Raw genomic sequence first — 23,404 nt, 5'->3', positions numbered from 1 at the left:
TGTTTTTGTAGTCTTGTCCAAGGATACAAAAGTATCTGGCTTCAAAAAGTGTGACTCATGCAGTCAGAAAATGCCTGACAGATGGGCACACTAGTGTTTTATTTAGGCGCTGTTCACCCACAGGCCTCCTGTTCTGTTTGCCACACCTTTAGTCCAAGAGTCCCGCAGGAGTGGAAAAACAAATTAATCCTTTGGGATTATTGAAGCCTCAGGATTCACAGGCTAGGAGTACTCGGCCAGCGAAATCCCCTAAATCTGTTAAGCCGTCTGCTCCACCTTCAGAGCATACTCCTGTTCTTGACCAACAGTATATCCATTCCGGCTGGCACCGACAAGGCAACTCTGTCTGCTCCATCAGATGTTTCAGAGCAGTCTCTGAGCCATAAGAGATGGAGGTCCCCGTCCTTGGGAGTCCATCCACTCAGCACCTCTGTCACCATTATTATACAGTGAAGGTAGCCACCATTCTTCACACTCCTCTCAATCCTCTAGGCTTTTGGATCATGATGTGGAGAGGGGTAGTAAGTAGGTTGCTTAAGTCACAGGCACTAGCAAAATTACTGTCCGGCCCACCTTAATCGGTATCTGCACCAACCGGCTCTATTTCCATTCCTCCTCCGACTCCATTGAGTTTGGAGCCAGAGATGGTTTGTGCGGGTAGTGGAACCATTGGCTCCGATCACAATCTCCTTCAGTTCCGACTTCGGCTCCGATTTACCTCTATTGTGCCTTCTATCGAGGGATCTGGATGCCAGGGCTCTAGAGGGGGGGAGTGGCATCGGACCCTTGTCTGACCCTGTTCTCCCCTTCAGAGCTTCAGCGCAGGTGAACTCTGCTCCATCTGCCTCGGAGCAGTCACCCTCTGTGTGGAGAGACTCCTATTTCTTCGGAACTAGTTTTCTTTGCCTTGGTCAGGATGCCTTCGAGGTCATGCGAAGTGTGCTGTCCCCCGAAACAGGTCCACTGGCTCCATCCCCCATGGTGTCAGTGCCAACCTCTGCTTCTCTTACAGACCCCAAGCATAGAGAACCTATGCCCCAGGATACCCCACTGGGTGTTCCTTCTTCCGAGGCCTTCCCTGATCAGAGGAGCCCCCTTGAGAAGTGCAAGAGGAAGCACGTTGACTCCCCTGAGCCTGTCCCCTTAGATACAGACTTTGATGAATCGGAAGGGTCCCCCTCTGAAGTTTCCTTTAAGAACAGCCTTGAAATGCTTAGGCGGGGGGGGGAAACTGGACTTCCTTAGCCCCTACAGAGGATGTCTGTATTCCTGGACGCATTCGGTTCCTGACCTTCCACCTCCTGGGTTATCTCCTCCTTTCGACCCCCTCATGTCTGTAGTGGCTCGAAAGGCTTGGTCAGCTCTAGACTCTGTGGAACCAACTCTGAGGAGACCAAACAAATTTATTACAGCCCCCCAGGATAAACTATTCCTTTCCAAAGGTGTGCCCGTTGATACCATGGTGGTAGCAGCAGCCACCAAGAAAGTTAGCAGAAACCTCATTTCTTTATCCCCCTAAAAGAATCTTGGACAATTGACAGATATGGCAAGCGAATGTTTGCTTCAGCGACCTTCTCAATGAGGTCCCTGAACTACCTGTCATTTTACACTTCAAAGTGATTATCTGAAAGCTTGGAGATGCCCTTCAAGATCCTACAGCTGAGGGGAGTACAAGCCAAAGTGGCTTCCCAGCTGGAGACTCTTAATTCCATAGTCAACTCCTCCATGAGGCTGATTTCCTATGCAGCCAATGGAGCGAGCAGTGCTGTGGGCACAGGTGTGGCTCTCGGTAGACATGCTTGGATGCGGCTGTCAGTTTGCAGGACCCTTTTGAGCATTCTTCAATACTCCCTTTGATGGCTCCTTTTTCTTTGGGCCTCTGGTGAAAGACACATTGACCAGGTGTGATCAAGAAGGCAAGACTGTCTGCCGTGGGAGTCCGTTTTTCCACTCCTAGACCTTACCCCAAGGGTCAGAAGAGCAGAAAGATGTGGTTCCGGAAATCCTAGGGATCCTTGCCTGACACGTGGTGATTTTTTCCCCCCAGGGGCAGAGGGGGAAACCATAACAAATGCCTCCCTCGTGGCAGAGGGGGTCTGCAAAACCAGGGTGACAGAGAAATCTTCTCTGACAAGCCCTTGCAACATCCCTGAAGCATTGCCCGACTGCTCACCTCTGGAGGCAGTTGGGGGAAGACTTTCACTGTACCCAAAAGCCTGGCAAAACTTGACAGATGGGTACTATCCATTATATCCAGAGGTTACAAATTTCCCTTCCATCAATGCCCCTTGCAGTCTAAGTCTATTCCAGATGTTCCAACCAATCTGAGGGATCAAGCAGTCACAGAAGTTTCAATACTGCTAGAAAAAAGAGCCATTCAAGAAGTCCCCACAGACCAGCTCGGATCCAGAACTTAAGATTCTTTAGTACCAAAAAAGACGGGACTGGAGACAGATTCTGGATCTCAGCAGATTAAGCAAATCTGTACGAAAGGAAAAGTTTTGGATGGTCACGCTACAGTCCATTTTACTCTTTCTGGGTCAGGACAATTGGATGTGCTCGATAGATCTCCACGATGTGTACTACCATATCAAGATGGACAGACGCTCCAGGAGATTTCTTCACTTCCAGGTAGGGGCCAGTCATTACCAGTTCAGAGCTCTACCCTTTGGTCTCCTCAGCCCCCAAGGTGTTCACAAAGTGCATGGCAGTAGTCACGGCTCACCAGAGGCGTCAAGGATTTCAGGTGTTTCCATATCTAGACGACTGGCTCCTCACTGCTACCACCAGGCATCAAATCCTAAAAGCGCGGGATTATACAATCACATCATGCACTCAAGTAGGCATCGCAATAAATTTTGAAAAATCTGCCTTGTTGCCCTGTGTCTATCACATACATAGGAGCAGAATTAAACACGAGAAATGTTTGCAAGCTTACCACTGGAGAGAGTTTCCATATTTCGGCAACCAGTGTTAATCCTAATGCAGAGCAAAAGGATTCAAGTCTATGTCCTTCAAGCTCTAGGCTCCATGGCAGCTGCCATTTTTAGTCCAATTAGCACGTTTCCACATGAGAATACTTCAGTGGCTTCTTTTCACGCAGTGGTCCTTCCAGGAGCTACCCATGTCTCATGTTCCTGATTACAGAAACCTGCAAAAGGCACTTGTCTTGGATGGTCTCCCCACTAGTGACTTGGGGCAGACCTTTCATACAGCCCCCTCCTGTAGCCACAGTGACCACTGACGCCTCCCTATCTAGGCAGGGCAGTCCAAAGCACTTGTGCAGATGGTACTTAAGGAGGTTGCCATCAATGTCCTAGAAATGAGAGCCGTGCTCCTAGTGTTGCAAGCCCTTCAAGACTCTTCCTTCCAGGACCATTTCAATTTAAACAGACATGTCAGTGGTGTGATGCATCAACAAGCAGGGCGGAACCAGGTCCTACCCCTTGTGTTGAAGCACTCGATCTGTGGCAATGGGCGATTTTCCTCCCAATGTTTTCTGATTGCGACTCACATCCCTGGGAGATCCAATGTCATAGCGGACAGGCTCAGCAGAGCTATCCTCATGCCTCACGAGTGGTCTCTGAATCAGGAAGTTGCGGATTTTATCTTCCACAAATGGGGACAGCCTTCCTGCGATCTATTTGCCACCCCTCAACAGCAAATGCAGCAACTACTTCTCCCTTCTGCTTCCAGGTCATATACCCAGAGATGCTGTAGTCCATGATTGCCTCAGGGACACCTTTATGCCCCCCCTTTCCCCTAATACCAAGACTCGTACAGAAAGCAAAATCGTTGGGTTGCAAAATGATCCTTATTGCCCCATATTGGCCTTGACAGATATGGTTTCCGTTCCTGCACTTCATCAACCGTGGATTCTGGAACCAGTTCCAGATCTGATTCATCAATCTGGCAGGTTGCACCAATCCCTCCAAACACTCCAGCTCACAGCTTGGTTACTCCACTTCCAACCTTAGCCAGACTTCCCAGTATCTCCCCAGCAGTCAGTGATATATTTTCCTCAAGTCTACTACGAGGAAAACGTATGCTAGTAAATGGAAACAGTTTTCTTACTGGGCGGAATCTAGAAATGTGGATACTTTCTCAGCCCCAGTCCATGAAATTCTTGGATTTCTAGCACAACTTTCAGTCTGGTGCAGCTTCTGCTACCATTAGAGTACAGTTAGTGGCCATTTCTAATTTTCATATCTGATTGTTGAATTCTAACATAAGCTCTGTAAGGCTTGCCTCCCTTTGAACCGGCATCATTATGTTCCTTAAAATTTCTGTCTTGGAAGACATTCTGGTTGCTATCACTTCAGCTAGGTGCATCTCAGAACTTCAAGCACTGTTTGCCCTCCTTACCTGGTGTTTCACAAGGACAGAGTTTCTCTGAGGACCAATCCATCCTTTATTCCTAAAGTCTGCAAAGAGAACAATTTTAAATCAATCTATAGATCTCCCAGTGTTCTTTCCCAATCACAGCAACAAGGCAGAATACAGGTTCCACCAATTGGATGTGCACAAACAATTGCGTTTTTACCTCCATAGAACTAAAGAACCAAGTCAGGCCAGTTATTTCTCTTATGCATTCAGCAAACGAGGCCTTCCAGTTTCCAACGTGACCTTATCCAGATGGTTATCTAATACTATTACCTCTATCAGTTACGAAATAGTTACCAGCTAAACCAAAAGGTCATTCTACTTGGGGCATTAGCCACTTCTGTAGCTTTTCAGTCTAGGTTGTCCATAGATTCAATCTGTGCAGCTGCCATGTGGGCAAACCCTCATCTCTCATTACAAGGTGGATATGGTCTCCTGGAGCAGAGCTTCCTTTGGTTTCACTGTTCTGAAGTCTGTTCCATTGAGCCACTTGAGATGTTAGGTGCTAGGGACGCTGTCCCAAACAGCAAGAACGAAGGTGAGATGGACAACTTAACATGAAGTTGTGTACCTACTATAACGTTCCATGTTTTCATTTTGCCTTCCTTCTTGCATCCCTCCCTTTCCCCCTTCCTAGAGGATTGAGAGGAGTTTTCTTTTTCACTGGCTGAGTATTTTATTATTCTTCTGACCACATTTTTTGCATAACCTCTTCTGTAATTAGTTTTATTGAACTAGTTTTAGATAACTGTTTTTTCGACTTATGTCTGGGATTCGCTGTCACAAACTAGATCTGGGTAGCTGTCGCTGGGCATGATGGGATAAGGGGTAGCCTTGAGCCAGTAAACGGTATTCAAGCTATTGAAGATGGCAGAGTCTGAGCCGAGGATCTGCTCCAATCCCAAACGGCAAGAAGGAAGGCGAGATGAAGACAAGTAACATGGAACATTATGGTAGATACATAACTTCTTTTTGTCTTGCCCTGTTTGAGTATCTTGGTGTGCAGGGACTCTCCTGTGGTGAATTAGTTCCCCAAATCTCTGTGGTCCCTTTCTTCTGCCTTCCCCCCTCTGCCATGGTGATTAGACACCTGCCTACTAGGGTGGGGGAGGCACTGTTCAGGAAGGATTGTCCAAGGCATTTGGTCCCCCTACAAGACTCCATTGCATATCAATGCCCTGGAGACTAGGGCAGTGCTTCTAGCATTGCTGGCTCTCCAGCCCCATCTTACTCTAGGGACTATTGTGATCCTGTCTGTGGTCTGGTACATCAACAAACTGAGGGGAACCAGGTCTTATCCCCTGTGTTGCGAAGCCATGAGTGTGGGAGTGGGTGATCTCCTCCAGCCATTTTCTGGTGGAAACTCACATTCTTGCATATGACTTGCACCTAGAAATATTAAAGGCTTTGGTATACTGGCCAGACACTGAGCTATCTTTGCAGGAGATACCTTAGGTTATGGATACTGAAACAGTGGAGAGGGAAATCTTGTGTAAGAGTTTACTGTTCTCCATCTTTACATGACTAGCACAATTCTTGCCTTCCCTGAAACCTCACACTTCCTGAGCATTTTTCTGCATGTATTGTATGAAGTTCCATTTTTCTGTAATGTCTTTCTAAAGATCCCACTTCTAGTGCTTTCTCTTCACAGTATTTAATACTTCAACTAGATTGTTCAGATGTTTAGTTCCATTTCCTAGTAAATGCTTTTCTAGCAGCGAATAGAATTAAAGCATATTGCCTTACTCTGTCTGCCTAGGCAATTTAGATAGTGTCCTAGCTCAAAAGAATAGATGTCAATTTTCATTCCATCAACTGTTGGGTTCATATCCAATCCATGGATCTGACTCTGCCATTACCATAGCTTGGCCACCAAAAAGCTCTGGATCTCCTCCCTTATCCAACCCCTACCATAGCTCATCTTGTTTGCCACTTTTGCAAATCAGTAGGGGTTGCCTTCAGCTCTAGAGAACTTTTTCAAAAAAGGCAAGTTTTTCCTGTATTTAACTTTATAGATTCTATACATATCTTCCCTTGTCTTACACTAGGTGTAATTTTTCTTACCATTGCTGGTATTTATCTGTAACCTTTGTTACTTCTGCACAGTTTTGTGTATTGTAAGTACCATTGTTGGTGGTAAAATAGTCAGGGGGGGGGGATTTCTCCCTTGTATTTAGCCTAGATATTTCACAATGTCGGCAAAAGGCCCTTTAGGATTCAAGAAATGTGAAGTGTAGGCATAAGTTGCAGTTATCAGACATGCATACTCTATATGCATTTATTGTTTGGGCCTAGATCATCTTAGTTCACTGCCGATATGTCAGTTTAATCCACAGACTATTGTAGATTGAAAAAAATAAGCAGATATTAAGAGTTCTCCCTACATTGCTTTCTAAAGATATTGCTGGAGCTCAACCCTCCAAATCTAAGACTGACTGACTTTTTTTTTTTTTCCCAAATCTCTTAAATCAGTTAGTCAACTTCTTCCCTGGCACCACCTAAGAAAAAACACAAATTGGATCATAAGATGTCTGGTTCAGATCTGGGTCTGACTGCTCCCTCTTTAGATCAGAGCACTTTGGATCCAACAGTCTTACCTAGGACTAGGTACTGTCCTGCTGATCCAGTACCTTCCAGAGTTCCATCTTCTTTTTTGGAACTTTGGCAGTCAAAGCCATAATCCTTAGACTTCTGGTAGATTGAGAAGGAAGCTAGCCTAAGCTGTGGCCAGGATGAGTTTTTTTCTTGGTGCAGATTTGGTTGAAGTTTCTTCTCTGGTCTGACATTGTTTCAGTGCTGCTGAATCCTAACCTTCTGGTTCATTCTGCTTCATATCCAGACATTCCTATCTTTGGATCTGAAGCAGTCAGAGCACCAGCCAGATTGTTGGAACTGAAGCCCCTTGTATCTGAGGTGATGGTGCAGACTCTAGTTTTGAGTGGTCTCTGCCCCTTGGAGCCTTTATATTGGACAGCTGGCTCTGAATTCCCTCTCTGGGTAGAAGGAAACAATAGCCCAGAAGCCTGGCTTCTCTGCTCCATTGTCCTCCTTTTCCCTGGAGTGTTCTACCTTTTGAGGTAGTGAAGACTGTTCTCTACTCTGGCAGGACAGATGGATCCCACTCCCTTGGATCTTCCCTTTGGTTCTCAGACGTCTGCTTTGAGCCATTTCATTCTACACCACAGGGACAGTCAGATCAAATCTGATACTTCACTGGAGAATCTCACTGAGGAAGTACAAGAGGAAGCACTTTAACTCCCCTCAGGGGACTCTTTGGATACTTATTTCAAAGAAAGGTCCCAAAGATCACCACCTGAAGTTCTTATTTGGAGACATTTGAGATCCTTTAGAGGTGGTTGGTCCTCTGTCAATCTTCCCAGAAGAATTGGTATTTCTGGAAGCCTTTGGAGCTGGCCCATCTACCTTCTGGGTTACTCCACCCACCGATGAATTTGCTATCTCTAGGTGGGCTTGTAAGGGGTCTGATTCGGTTGAGCCAGTCCTCAAGGGACCAGATTGGATTCTGGCTCCACCTGTAAAGTAGGGAGTTCTGGAGTAAGGGGGTACCTGTAGATGCTGTGGTTGTTGTGGTCGCCACCCAGAAGGAACTTGCGGAGCGAAGTTCTGTCCATCCCCTTAACAGGGGGTTTAGTATGTTGGACAAATTTGGAGTGTGTATGCTTCAGTGACTCTTGCCCTTGGGTCACTGAAGTATGTGGCACACTATACAAGACTACAAAGTGACTTCTACAAGGAGCTTTCAAAATCCCTTTCAGGGACCACTGCTGCCAAGGCGGTCTCCTGTGGTCTCTGGCTACCCTTCAGTGTAGTCCTAGTTTATCTGTGGCTCACTTCTCATGCAGCTGAAGGTTCCTCAAGGGCTGTGTGGGCTCCCATGAGGAGACTTGCTTGGATGCATTTGGGAGGTTTTGTGGAACTAGTCCTCATTTGTCAGAGCACCCTTTGACAGTTCATTGATTGGCCCAAAAGTGAAGGACACACTCCAGATGTGGAAGATGGAAAGAACCTCTGCAGTGGGTGTATATTTTTAACCTTGATTGAATAATCACTTGTGACATAGGCAAACTTAATTTAAATTATTTTGTATAAATTTAACAAACATACCTCATACATTGCTATGCATCACATAACCGAAGCAACATTGAATAAATTATTCAATTCCTGCCCCTTTTAAAAGAAACCATCACTGGTGACGGCAATCCTATATTTATATGAATGAAAACTAATCACACAGACAATCCTAGTTGCAAGCATTTTACATCAAACCATATTGACATGCTCCCGGTTGCAAACTTACATTTCTTATCTACCCAATCATTTTCAGTCAAACATCACATAGCTCATTTAAGTCATGCTTTCTTTTTAAATCTCATCCCTCCATGTATGTATTCCCACAATTCCCAAGTAGTTTGTGCCTACCCTTTACTAAACAGCTCCATTCCAGTGTTACCGGTTACTGTATTTAGTACTTCTAATATAGTTGGGTAAGATTTGATTTCCATTGTCTAATGATTGCTTTTTTGGCAGCCACCATAATTAGACAAGCAAGGCCTGACCATGTCTAGGCAAGTCTGATTCTGTATCATAGCTCAAAAACTCATACCAGTCCACCCATCCAGCATCTCAGTGCATCCCGAAGAGAATCCTTCGTCTGCCAATCCAACACACACCCAGAAAATGTTCCCAAGTAACCTTTTCTTCCCTGGAAAAATTCTCTGGCCACCCTCCTTGGGATATAAATGGCTATGTAAACCATTCCAAGCAGGAATTCTAAGTCTTCTAGATTTTGTTGCATATTTGTGAGACAGGCATACAGTGGATATAAAAAAGTGTACACACCATTGTTAAAATGCCAGGTTTTTGTGACCTATAAAAGACCAATAAATTCAAAACTTTTCCCATCTTTAATGTGACATAACCTGTACAATTTAATTGAAAATAAATGTGGGGAAAAGTAAAACATGCAATAAGCTGGTTGCATAAGTGTGCACACCCTTAAACTAATACTTTGAAGCACATTTTAATTACAGCATTCAGTCTTCTTGGGTAGGAGTCTTATCAGCATGGCACATCTTGACTTGGCAGTATTTGCCCGTTTTTCTTGCAAAAGCACTCCAAATCTGTCGGATTATGAGGGCATGTCTTGTGCATGCCCCTCTTTAGGTCACCCCACAGAGTTTCTATTGGATTTACGTCTGGGTCATTCCAAAAAGTTAATTTTCTTCTGGTGAAGCCATTTCTTTGTTTTGGATGTATGCTTGGGGTAAGTGTTACAGTGAAATTCCTCTTCATCTTTCTAACAAAAGGGCCAAAGGTGACTGGTATTTGAACTATTCATAATTCCCTCCACCTTGACTTAAAGCCCCAGTTCTTGCTGAAGAAAAGCAAACCCAAAGCTTACTGCCAACTAACATGCTTCACTGTGGGGATAGTGTTCTTTTGGTGATGCAAAGTGTTTTTGCATCAAATGTACCTTTTGGAATTGTGGCCAAAAATTTCAACCTTTCTCAGACTACAACACATTTTTCTGCATGCTTTTAGGACACTATGTATTATGCAAATTCTAACTGGGCCTGGATATTTCTGTGGAAAGTGTCCATCTTGCAACCCTACCCCATAGTCCAGACGTATGGAGAATACAGGAGATTGTCACATGTGGTACACAACTAGTACTTGCCAGAAATTCCTGCAGCTCCTTCAGTGTTGCTGTAGGTCTTAGCAGCCTCCCTTATCAATTTTTATCTAGTCTTTTCATGTGTTTTGGAGGGACGTCCAGTTCTTTGCAACGTCACTGTCCCATATTTTCTCCACTTTGTCTTCACTGTGTTGCATGGTATATCCAATGCTGTGGAAATTTTGTACCCTTCTCACTGACTTTCAACAATGAGATACCTTTTATGCTTTGCAAGCTCTCTGCAAACCATGTCTTTTTTGCTGCATCAGGCAACTGCATAAATGTCAGGAAAATCCTACTAGGACAGCTGAACTTTATTTGGGGTTAATCTGTCTCTAATTGACAAGTGTGTACCCAAGAAGACTGGTGTAATTTAAATTAAAAGGTGCTTCATGTATTTAAGGGTGTGCACACTTGTGCAACCAGCCTATTGTACATTTTTATTTTTATATTCTCCCCAACGGATTTTTATTTTTCAATGGAATTGTACAAGGTTGTATGTCACATTAAAGGTGGGAAAAGTTTTTTGAAATTATTTATTGTGGTCTCCTTTTTTATATCAACCTGGCATTAACTGGTGTGTACACCTTTTGCATCCATTGTGTATCCTCACATTTTGTGAATTGCATATCCAGTCTCTTCCCAATCCTTTCTAACCTCTGATTCATATGCCCCAATTCCTGTTTTAATGGCAACTTCGGTGTTGGATTCTACTAAACTGTACCTGTGCTGGCCTTTCATTTGGGACCCCCCTATTTCTTTTTGCCTACACTATCAATTCTTGATGGGTAATCTCTAATCTGTAGTGCAAATTCTTGGCCTTTTCCCATTCTGTTATCTTTCCCACTCTAGTTGTGCTCCCAATACCTTTGCCAATTTTCTCCACTAAATTCCACCCCCCCCTTGTCTATATACCTAATTGCAGTCATCCTTATTGGCAGATTCTCCTTTCTCCTTTCCCGTGTTGGCTTGGTTAAAATATTTTCTGTTATTTCAGTGATGTAATCTTTAATCCCAGCCCTTGTTTCTTGAGCTTCCCCCTGTTTCTGCATCCCTCTCCTCTTGCTTTCTGCTTGTGCTATGTATAGGACCCTTAACTGTAGCTTTGAAATACCCCTTCAAGTTGGGCAATCCCACTCCGCCCTGTTCTACTGGAAGAATAAACGTATTCCACTTGACTCTTCCGGTCTTCCCTTCCCATGTAGTCAGTTTCTTTGATTGCTATCCACAACTTCTCATCTGGTTAACTTTAAAATATGCCTGACTTGTGTAATAAGACTAAAGGGACTAAAACACGATGTTATGTGATCCTATCTCGCCTACATTCTGACTGATGGGCTCGGAGCCGATCCCTCGGCTCAGACTCGGCACGCTTATGCTATAGAGCGAGGCCTCTAATTGGCTGAGCTATCTTTATCCCAGGATGCACCACCACTAATCCCCCAGATCTCGTTTGCCGCTTACAGAGCTTGGACGTGGTCTCAACATTGGCTGGGTTAAGTACTATATTTATAGTCACTTTTCCTGTCAGTAGTTCACTCATTTCAACCCAAAAGCTGTTATAACGGCTATTTTTTCTGTACGAGTGTGTTTCTTGTTTCATTGACTTTAGCTTAATTTTTCCTGTCGGAGAAGGTTCCGTTTAAGTTAGAGGGGCCTTCCCCTGTACTAACTACTTTAGTGGTTGTGTGTGGGTCAAGTACCTGTTTGAGTTAGAGGGTCTTGACCCTCCTTGTTTTTTCCCTTTCTCTTTCTGTGTGTTAAAAAAAAAAAAAAAAAAAAAAAAAAAAAGTTTTTTTCAGTTTAAAATATTCTGAGTTTTTGGAATACTTTGTACCTGTGTCTTAAAGTTTACTGTTGTGTTTTCTTGTATAACTATGTCTAAGGAACATAAACCCTCCGGGTTTAAAAAGTGCACGAGGTGTGGGTTCAATGTCCATAACTGACTACCACTCCTCGTGCGTCTATTGTCTTGGCGCCAAACATCTCCAGGAATCGTGCAGTGTATGCCATGCGTTTTCCTCCAGAGTCCTCCAGGAGAGGAAAAACAAATTAATCTTCAAAGGATTAATCAAGCCTTCTTTCAAGGAGGCTTTATCTTCCTCTCAGTCTCCTAAGAGGAAAGCGCCGGCTCCGACCAATCAGTCGGAACAGACTGCTAAAAAAGCAAAGCCGACTTCTCCATCGGCTCCACGGACTTCGGAGCCGAGGTCGGAACGGTCTGCCTCGATGCCTCCAGCCTTGACCCCTCTGGTTTCAGAGCAGAGGTCTGGGGCATCGAGAGGCGGGTCACCCTCATCGGCTCCACTGATATTGGAGCAGATAAGGGTCATCGGCTCAGACACTTCCCCCTCGGAGCCGAAGTCCTTATCGGCGCCGAGGGAAATTTCCTTGAAGGTTTCCTCGGAGCCGATAATTGTTGAGTCCTTTCGGAGCCGGTCCCCGAGCCCTTCGGAGCCGATGGAGAAATCGGTTCGGGCCCGATCGGTATCCTCGATCTTCCAGGATGTCTGATTCGGACATCGACAGGGTGCTCCTTCGACTCTTCCAGTCTCCAGTGTTCCAAAAGATGGTTTCGGCTCCAGCCCATTCGGCTTTGGAGCCGATGGTCCACTCCCTTACTGTACTTCCTCCTTCTACAGCTTCGGCACCGTTGGAGCAGGTGTTGGTGGAACCAGTGGAGGTGTTAGGGTCAGGCCCGACCCTTGCTCCCACTCAGGCTCCTGGGTCGGAGTTCAGTGCACGGATTTCTTCCTTCGGCCCTGGGGGGGAGGGCTTCGGGATTGATACCTTTGGTCCCAAGTCTCCCTCTTGGTGCGTCGGCGGCGGGAGTACCGTCCACTGTCGTGGCCACGGAGGGGGGACCTTCCCAGGATTCTGGTGGTCCCGCCTTCAGGGCTATGATGAGTGCTCTAGCCAAATCTTCTTTGGCTACCTCCACAGTTTCCCCAGCTCCTTCCCTACATTTGGAGACTGGGTCGTTGGCAGTTCCCCTGTCCGCAGACAGCGGAGCCCCTGGGCCTCAGGTTACCCCCTCTGGGGTTTCTCCCCCTCCCGGAGGTCCTTCTGAAGCCTCTTCGGAAGAACCTCCCAGGAAGAAAACGTGCAAGAGGAAGCACGTTGACTCCCCTGAGGAGTCTTTGACATCTGACACCGATCTCGATGATGCAGAGGGGTCCCCCAAGTCGTCCTCGGATGATGTCTCCTTTGCAGACATCCTGGAAGCCCTAAAACGAGGCGGCTGGCAGTCCAAACCTCCCTCTGCTGATGAGTCGGTGTTCCTGAAGGCCTTCGGGGCTCAGCCCTCCACCTCCTGGGTGTCTCCGCCCTTTGACGAGCTCTTGGATTTGATCTGTCGAAGGGTGTGGGAACACCCGGACTCTGTGGAACCAATGCCCGCTCATCCAAACAAATTTCTTTCGGCGCCCCCAGGTAGAGAGTTCCTTACGAAAGGTGTGGCTGTGGATGCTATGGTGGTGGCATCTGCTACACAGCAGGATGTAGCAGAGGCTTCTACGTCCGTCCATCCTCCTAATGAGTCTAGGAGCATGGATTGGTACGGTAAGCGCTCCCTAAGTTCAGCGGCCTTTACCCTGAGGTCTTTGAACTACCTGACGCACTTTACGAGATTCCAGAGGGATCTGATTAAGGAGCTATCCGATACCCTCTTAGATAACCTGCCTGAGGAGCTGGCCCAGACGGTTGGATCTCAGCTGGCTACAATGTCATCCATTTCGAACTCGTCCATGAGGCTCATTTCATTATGCGGCAAGGCGAGTAGAGCGGCAGTACAGGCATTGCTCTCGGAGACAAGCCTGGCTCCGCCTGTGTCATTTCGCGGAGGCCTTCAAGTCTTCATTCGCCGATGCCCCCTTTGATGGGTCCTCCTTGTTTGGGCCTAAGGTGGAAGACACACTTACCCGCTGTGAACAGGAGGGTAAGACTCGGACTGCCGTAGGGGCACGATTTTCCACTCCCTTTCGGCCTTATCCCAAGGCTACAAGAGGAGGGAAGATGTGGTTCCGGAGATCGCAGAAGTCTTACCCCTCTCAGCAGGAAGGTTCCCCCTCCAGAGGCAGAGGAGGGGGAAATTCATCAGGAAGACGCCGTCCCAGAGGCGGCAGAGGCCCCCGCAACACTGGAGACCGCGAGTCCTTTCGTGGCTCTTCAGCTTTTCATAGTCCCTGAGGGATTGCCCGACTGTGCTGCTCCGGAGCCAGTCGGGGGTCGTTTTTTGAAGCACCTAAAGGCCTGGGAAAAGGGATCACTCAGGACCGATGGGTGCTTCGAATTCTCGCCGGAGGTTACTCCATCCCATTCTGTTGTCCCCCCCCCCCTACCCCAGTCCAAAAGAATCCCGGACCCGCCACCCAGTCAACGGGATACAGCAGCCATAGAAATTTCAAAACTGCTGCAAAAAGGAGCCATCCAACCGGTCCCCGCAGACCAGATCAGATTAGGGACTTAAGATTCTTTTTGGTGCCAAAAAAGACCGGGGACTTGAGGCCCATTTTGGACCTAAGCAACCTAAACCGTTCAGTCAAGAAGTCCAAGTTCCGAATGGTCACTTTACAAACCATTCTCCCATTGTTGGAGAAAGGTGTTTGGATGTGCTCCATAGACCTCAAGGACGCGTATTACCATATCAAAATACATCAAACGTCCAGGAGACACTTGCGCTTCAGCCTAGGAGGCAGTCATTTTCAGTTCCGTGCGCTTTCCTTTGGTCTCACCACAGCCCCCAGGGTGTTCACCAAATGCTTGGCAGTAGTGACTGCTCACTTGAGGAGTCTAGGATTCCAGGTGTTTCCGTACCTAGACTGGCTTCTAACTGCCACCTCCAAGCATCTACTTCTACGGAGCCTGCAAGCCACAACATCACTGGGCAATTTCCTCGGAATCACCTTCAATTGGCCAAAGTCTGTGTTACGGCCATCTCAAAGAATAAGATTCATAGGGGCAGAGATGGATTCAAACCAGATGCGGGTCTATCTACCTGCAGACAGAATTCAGATCATACAAAATCAGGTTCGAGCCTTACTCCCCAGGTCCAAAGCCCCAGCCAGAATGGTCATGCAGCTATTGGGATCTGTCTGCCACAGTTCTGCTAGTTCCCTTGGCAAGGTTACACATGAGAATCCTCCAGTGGCTTCTTTCAACTCAGTGGTCCTTTCAGGAACTCCCTCTCAATCATCTAATATGGATCACAGAATCTTGCAGACTTCGCTGGTGGCTAGTGTCCTCCGATTTGGATCAGGGACGACCCTTTGTTCTTCCTCCTCCGGCGGCCACTTTGACCACGGACGCCTCCCAGACGGGGTGGGGGGGGCATTCCCCTGGGCATGTCAGTCCAGGGCAAATGGCATCCGGAAGAGACCTCTCTCCACATCAACATCCTAGAAATGAGGGCAGTACTCCTGTCCCTTCAAGCCCTTCACTATTACCTCCCTCAGGGCGTAATTGCTGTTCACTCAGACATGTCAGTTGTCTGGTACCTGAACAAACAGGGAGGGACCAGATCCTATCCTCTTTGCAGGGAAGCGATGAGGGTCTGGGAATGGGCAGTCTCGACCAAACGCTTCCTAGTGGCTGCTCACATACCGGGCAAATCCAATGTCATAGCAGACAGGTTGAGCAGAATCATCCTCTCTCCTCACGAATGGTCTCTGAACATGACTATTACAAGACAGATTTTCAGCTAATGGGGAGTTCCGTGCTGCGACCTCTTCACGACTCCTCTGAATGCGAAGTGCAAAGATTTTTTCTCCCTAACCCCGGCTCCAGGGAAGAGCCCTATGGACGCGTTAGTTCATCCTTGGCCCACCGGCCTGCATTATGCCTTCCCTCCAGTTCCTCTCCTACCCAGGGTAATTCAGAAGGCGTCTCTCTTAGGGAGCAAGATGATCTTAATTGCTCCTTACTGGCCTCGTCAAGTCTGGTTTCCCTATCTTCGGAAACATGCTCTGGAAGGTCCATGGTTCCTGGACCAGGTCCCAGACCTACTGATTCATCAGTCGGGACTACTACACCAGTCCCTACACGCATTAAAATTGACGGCCTGGCTCCTCCTCTTCCGACCATAGTCAGGAGACATGCACTAGACCCAGATGTAGTGCACATATTGTCTTCAGCCCACAAGTCTACTACTTAAGAAACTGTATTCTAGCAAATGGAAAAGGTTTGCTATCTGGGCTCAACTCCGGGGCCTGGACCCCATTTCTACTCCCGTGGCAGAAGTACTCAAGTTCCTGACCTCTCTTCAACCTAGGCTCTTCTGTCTCTACCATCAAAGTACAATTGGCAGCGATTTCTAATTTTCATGAATCCATAGACCCACCCTTAATGAGCAACAGGTTGTGTAAGACCTTCTTGAAAGGTGCTGCTCTATTAAGACCTCCGGTTTCTCATCCTGCACCTCCATGGGATCTAGATATAGTATTGCGTGCCTTGACTTCTTCCCCCTTTGAACCAGCAGCTACCTGTGATTTAAAGTTTCTATCATGGAAGACTGCTTTTCTAGTGGCAATTACTTCAGCCAGAAGGGTTTCAGAACTTCAAGCTTAGTCAGTGAAACCCCCGTACTTGGTTTTTCATACAGACAGGGTTTCCCTCAGACCAAATCCTTTTGTTCCTAAAGTCTGTTCTACTTTATGCTTGCAACAGTCATTAGAGCTCCCAGTTTTTTTCCCAAAATACTCCAATAAAGCGGAATTTATTTTCCACACACTAGATGTCCACAGGCAGTTGCGTTTTTATTTGGATAGGACCAAACAATCAAGGAAGACAGATCAGTTGTTTGTGTCCTTTGCAGAAAACAAATTGGGCAACACGGTCACAAAGGTCACTATTGCCAAATGGATCAGGGACTGTATTACTCAAGCTTATATTTATTCTAACAAAGAGCTTTCCACCTCTGTCAAGGCTCATTCTACAAGGGCTATGGCTACTTCGGTAGCATTTCATTCTAAGCTTGCTATTAGTGACATTTGTGCTGCGGCTACATGGTCTTCCCCGCATACCTTCATTTCTCACTACAAATTAGATGTGGCATCTAGAGGACGAGCTTCATTCGGTTCCACAGTGCTCAGGAGTGTTTTCCAATGAGCCACCCGGGATTTAGGTGCTAGGGACGCTGTCCCATCAGTCAGAATGTAGGCGAGATAGGATCACAACATCTTTTAGTTATGTACTCACTATAACTTCAGATGTTTGGGATCCATCTCGCCTACATTCCTAAACCCACCCTCCTTCCCCCTTCCTTGGAGATCAGAGGATATCAGAAGGTCCGAATCCCGTTTCATCTGAAACATCTAACAATGTTATATAATCAAGCTGTGCATGAATGCGGACAAACAAGATCTGGGGGATTAGTGGTGGTGCATCCTGGGATAAAGATAACTCAGCCAATTAGAGGCCTCACTCTATAGCATAAGCGTGCCGAGTCGGAGCCGAGGGATCGGCTCCGAGCCCATCAGTCAGAATGTAGGCGAGATGGATCCCAAACATCTGAAGTTATGCTGAGTACATAACTAAAAGTTTTTGACTCTTACTGTCAATATGCATATAACAAAGCTTCCATTTTCTCGGGTTTTATTTTCTCTTTTCCCACATACCTGTAGCTGCCACACCAGAATATTTTTAACTTACTCCTAATTTTTTTCATTTTATGTCCCCATAAATAGATATTGCCGAACTAACTTGTGTGTGTACATAATTTTACTGCTGTTGCCTTTGTTTTAGCTTCATTAATTTAGTTCTACGGCACCAATATCTTTCTGATTTTGTCAGGTGTAAAATATCTGCAAATGGCTATTTTCTCTTGACTACCGTACCAATATCCTTAAATTGGAGTCATTTGTTCTCTGTGGTTCTAAATGTAATGCAAATAAAAGGAGAGTGAACATATATTTTTCAACCTCCTCTTGGATCTTTTTCTAGGAATAAATGAGGTGGTTAGTAAATGAGTCAGGAAGTCCCTGGGTCCTTTCAAAGATCCATGAAGACTTCCTACAGGGTGGAGAGGAAACACGAATGGATGACTATGCCCATGCAGCAGAGGAGACCTACAGAACCAAGAGTCTGAATTGTTGTAACCCATCAGTGCTGCTGAAAGGAGGCCCAATTTCCCCCCCTCTGGAGGCAGTCGGGGGGGGGGGGTCTAATCTGCAACTAGAGAACCTGGCTAGACGTATCAAGACAGTTGGATGCAGAGGATTACTTCCAGAGGTTATCTAATTCTGTCTTCCCTACCACCTCCACTTGTATGTAAAGTTCCCAATGTTCCACCCAGTCCGAAGAAAGCAGCAGCACTAGAAATACAAACGCTGCTAGAAAAGTCATTCTAAAGGTCCAACCAGGCCAGGTAAGTCTAACATGTGTGTGCCAAAGAAAACTGATCACAATTTTGGATCTCTACTTTAACAAGTCTGTTCGACCTACAAAGTTTTGGATGGTCACTGTTCAGTCCATTCTGCCCTTTTTGGGCAAAGATGACTGTGCTAGATAGACCTTCAGGATGTGCGCCATATGCAGTGCTCTTAACATTGCAGGCTTTCCAAGACTCTCCCTTTCAGGATGATTGCAATTCAGACTGAATGTCAGTAGTTGCATCAAACAAGGAGTAACAGAGTCTTTACCCTTTGTGTTGAGAAGCTCTCTGTGTCGCAATGGGTGATCTATAATTGCTTTCTTGTAGCAACACACATTCTGGGGAAGTCCAACGTGATAGACAAATTGACCAGGTCTGTTCTTTGGTCTCTAAACTTGGAAATGACAAATGATTTTCTGTCAATGGGGCCAGCCTTGCTGTGATTATTTTGCTTTTTCCCTAAACAAATGCAGCAGCAGCTTTGCCGTAATCCCTCCTCCAGATGGATCGCTGACTGATGCTGTATACTCTCCCATTGTCCCCCATGGTCTCCTTTATGCTTGCCTGCTAATTCCCCAATTCCAAAATTTCTACAGAAAACTTCCAGGTTGAAGAGCAAAGTCATCCCTTACTGTCCTTGACAAATTTGGTTCCCCTTCCTTTGGCCTCATCTTTACCCACTTTGAATTCTGGATCAGATTCCAGATTTCTCATCTGACAGGCATGATTCACCTGGATATTTCAAACCTAAAGCTAACATTGTGGTTTTTCAAATTCCATCAATAACCAGACAACCAGTGCTCTCTTCCCCTTTCCATCATACACTTTCTCTTCCTATAAGGCTTCTGCAAGAAAACTATAAAGTAAATAGAAAAGCTTTGTTTATTGGGCACAGCAGAAAAGCATTGACCCCTTAACTCCCGTGCAAAGTCTACTTTAATTTCTATCAAATTTTTGACTGAGCTAGCTTCTCAACTAGAGTTTAAATCCAATATGAAAATTAGACTGCTGCTAACGGAACTCCTCTTTGGCTTCATCTAAACTTTGTAAAACATTTTTTGAGGCTCCTTCCTGCTCGGATCCCATATAAAGTTCTACCCCACCATGGGATTTAAACTTTGTACTAATTCTGCCTTTGAACCAGCAGCTAAATGTGATCTTAAATTCCTGACCCGGAAAACTTTCTAGTGGCAATTACCTCTGTTAGAATTTCAGAACATCAAGCATTGTCCTCTAAACCTAGCTACCTGACTTTTCATAAGGCTAGAATCATGTATCTAGTGGTGCTACATGGTGCTAGAATCAAATATCAGGCCATTAATTTACCAATTTTTCCAAAAATTGCAAACAAACTTGAATATACGTTACATTTATTAGATGTTCAGACTTAACATTTTTACTTGGAACAAAAAATTAGGAAGATGGATCCCTTTGTGTCCTTTGCAGATTCTAAATTGTGCAAATTAGTTGCAAAGGTGACTTTAGCCAGATGGCTGCTGGATTGCCTATCCTTTTACCTACAAAAAGTTGTTGGGTCTAACCTTACCAAAATCATTATGAGCCCATTCAACTAGGTTCATGGCAACTTGTGTTCCTGTCTAGGGCTTCTTTGGATCACGTGTGTGGCTGCAACTTGGGCCAATCCAAATACATTTAATCACTCTTTACAAACTGGAGCTGGTCTCTGAAGATCAACTGCTCTAGAATATCCTTAGTCCACCCGGGAATTTAGGTGGTTGGGGACTGTCCCAGCAGTTGAGGATAGAATGAAAATTGATGTCTGATAAAGTACTTATTGTAGCATGCCACCTGTGTTCATTTTCATTCTTCCAACTTTCCAACCAGCAATCCCAACCTTGTTCATTAATTCTGGAAGAATGAGAGGATACCACTGTCCATGTTGAGCTCCAGATATGGATTATGCTGTTAAATAGTATTTCTACTTTGTAAAACTGCAAACAAGATCTGAGGTATGGTAGGTGTTGGTGCATTATGGGTAAGGGAGGAGCTCTAATTTTTTGGTGGCCATGAGCTATAGTAATGGCAGTGAGATCTGATGTTTGGAGCCCAACAGATGAAGAATGGAAATGGGCAACATAGATGCAACATTATGGTACATTTTCTTGGTTATGGGGTGGGGAAAATGGCTGCATTTCTGGCAGAGTATTCTGTAGGGGATTTTCAAAATCTGCCAACTTAAAATTTCAAACATGTTCCTAGTAGATGGCAAATTGTCTGGGGGTATGTAACTATGTAAAAATCCTGAACTTCTGCATTTTTACCTTCTTGAGGGGCCGTCTGTCTTCCCATTTGCTCTCTCCCAGTCTTTGAGAACTGAAATGTTAAGGCAGTTGGTGGGAAAGTCTGAAGTACAGCACGAGGATGCAGAATAGGTTTTGCTGTATTCTGGCTTAATATTAAAGTACAGGTGTGCAAATAGCAACTAACTTTTTTTTTTGAGGAATGTTTGGTTTATTCAAATCCATTTAAATATTTTAACTTTATGCTGTAGATGGTCTATAGAATATCCAATACAAGTTGGAGACCAGTTATGTCAACTTCAATCTGTGAAAGAGGAATGTCCTAGTAGCCAAACTGTTGCTAAATCAAACTCCTTGAGTGGGAGGTTGGGGCTCCCCCAGCAAATCGGAAGGGACTGCTGCATCCTTTAGAAACATTTGCTTGAGTTTGCCAACTGATCATCTAACAGGATGTTTTGGCAATAAATCATGGGCTGCTTTTTACACTACACCTATTTGTGAACCCTGCTTCAGTCTTCAAATGTTAGCAGTTACTTTTACATGACTATACCAAGTATGGTATAATAATTTTTAGCTCTGAATAAGATTGCTTTTGCAAGATGGCCTCCCACCTACCATCCCATTGGTACACTTGCAGCTTTAGTCTGAACACATCGGGAAGGTTTATCTTAGATTTTACAGTTAACTTCAGACTTTTCAGAATGTCTGGAAAGAATTTAAGGGTGCTTAGTTATGGATTTATCTGTATGTTACTTTGTACATTTTTGTTTTTCCTGTGGCTTTAGCATTGGAACCATTGTCATAGCCTGTGGTTATTCATGACACCAAAGGTGTACCACGTTTTCTGGTTGTTAGCTACTGTAGTTAGGCCTTTAACAACCACAGTCCACGACTGAAGCCTTGTACTTGGGGGACATCTACAGTTAAATGTCTGGCTGAATGCGGTTTGCCTTTGGCAAGATGGGTGTGTGCACTGAGCACTGGAGCTTCTGAGTATGTGCAGAATTGCGATGACTGGAATTGAAGCTGAATCAGCAAGAGGTGGGATCCCTTGTAGGCAGACCTGATACTGTAGGAATGTTTTTGTTTATTACCCATTATTGCTGTTGCTAGTAGAGCTGGCTGTACTGTTTTGCCATGCACAAGTTTTATTTCCCTGTAAAATGATAAATGGGTGGTGTTCTAAATTTGGTAATCCATCCTAGTATAGTTGCTTTTGGGAGCACTTGTAAAATGCTTTTGCATGCATTGCTCAATTCACCCTACTTATGTGCCACTCCAATAAGTACTGTCTGCATAAATTTACTCCAAGAATATAAGTGGTTGTACTGGTATTCGGCTGTGTAACACCATCTTCATAATATTTCCACTGTACAAAGTTGATCAACCTTTAGTTTAATATAAATAACTTTTCAACTGTTTTCTAGGTGTTACCTACATGAAGACTTTATTCTTCGTATTTTTACTCAGCTGTGCCTTGCATTAAAAGAATGCCACAGAAAGCATGAAAATGGCCACACTGTATTGCACCGGGACATCAAGCCACCCAATGTCTTCCTAGATGCCAAGCAAAATGTGAAGCTAGGGGATTTTGGACTTGCGAGGATACTGCAGCATGAGTCAAGTTTTGCGGATTCCTTTGTTGGCACACCCTATTATATGTCTCCGGTAAGTATTCTTGTTTAGGTTTTGGTGCACTATCATTTTTTAAACTAACACTTGCAAAACAATGCTAGCTTTGTAAGTATACTGATATGCTGGCTCTTAAATTTTGTGGTGGCAGGATTACAATCCCAGTGCTTTGTAAGTCTGTCTTTGCAGAACTTTACTACAGGCTTTACCTTTAAGTTTGCTGACAAGTTGTCAGTGAAAGCACATCAGTGAAGGGCTGTGAAGTGTAATTCCAGCATACATCACATTGAAAATGTGCATTTTTTATGGGAGTTATTTGTAGCTAGGACGGGTACTTCTAAACATGAAAATACCTTGCCTCCCTAGACATTACCTTAAGGGACTCTTCTGTGGTAGTGGTCATGCTAGGAGGCTTAAGGGATGCAGGAAGAGCATTCTCAACTTCCATGTGGTATGAGTGCTTTCATAATTCCATGTGTGGCATATACAGATCCCTGTAGCTAGCTCAGGCAGCATGCATTAAGGTTTACTAGAGAAAGTGATCTGTAACTCTGAACAGTAGTGAGGATGTCATAACTTTTTTGACTACACAATCCCTGTCCATGTGAACTGGTTTAACTCATTGCTGCTGGATAAGTCACTTTGTAGTTTGCACAAAATTAGTTTCTGTGCACTCGCATGTTTGAGCTTTTTGCATGCCTATCTGAGAAGGTTGTGGAGCTGTGCAGTGTAATGTTAGGTCTCACCCTGCAATGTATAAAGACACCATATAGCAAAATGTAGCAGTCTGTCTAAATTGGTCACTTAAAATACAAGAATTAAGATCTGCCATAGTTCACTCTGCACATTTCCCCTTCCTTAGCATAAACTGACTACCTCAGCATGCCCTGTGAGGTAGAAGCCCATGCACAAACCTTTGATATCTGGAGTTCTGACAAGAAATAAAGTTTGGGACTTGATTTGGTGGTAGCCGTGGCACCATAAATAAGTAGCTGTAAACTGTCATAAAGTACAGTGAGCCTGCATTGAACATGCTGACTATAACTGTGTAATAGTAGAAGTAGG

The 23,404-nt window shown here is 45.0% G+C and overlaps 1 protein-coding gene across 1 annotated transcript in view; it reads left to right on the top strand.

The window, feature by feature from the left end:
- Positions 1-23,404, top strand: part of LOC122790561 (serine/threonine-protein kinase Nek2-like) — a 1,269,183-nt gene that overhangs the window by 283,667 nt on the left and 962,112 nt on the right. The window contains exon 3 of the mRNA XM_044058123.1: positions 22,135-22,375. Within this exon, the coding sequence (XP_043914058.1) occupies positions 22,135-22,375 (241 nt within the window). The remainder of the gene's footprint in view (positions 1-22,134; positions 22,376-23,404) is intronic.

Source organism: Protopterus annectens, chromosome 1.part0, assembly GCF_019279795.1.
Source record: "Protopterus annectens isolate FY-2018-M chromosome 1.part0, PAN1.0, whole genome shotgun sequence".
NCBI lineage: Eukaryota > Metazoa > Chordata > Ceratodontiformes > Protopteridae > Protopterus > Protopterus annectens.
This window is presented reverse-complemented; position numbering and strand designations above follow the sequence as displayed.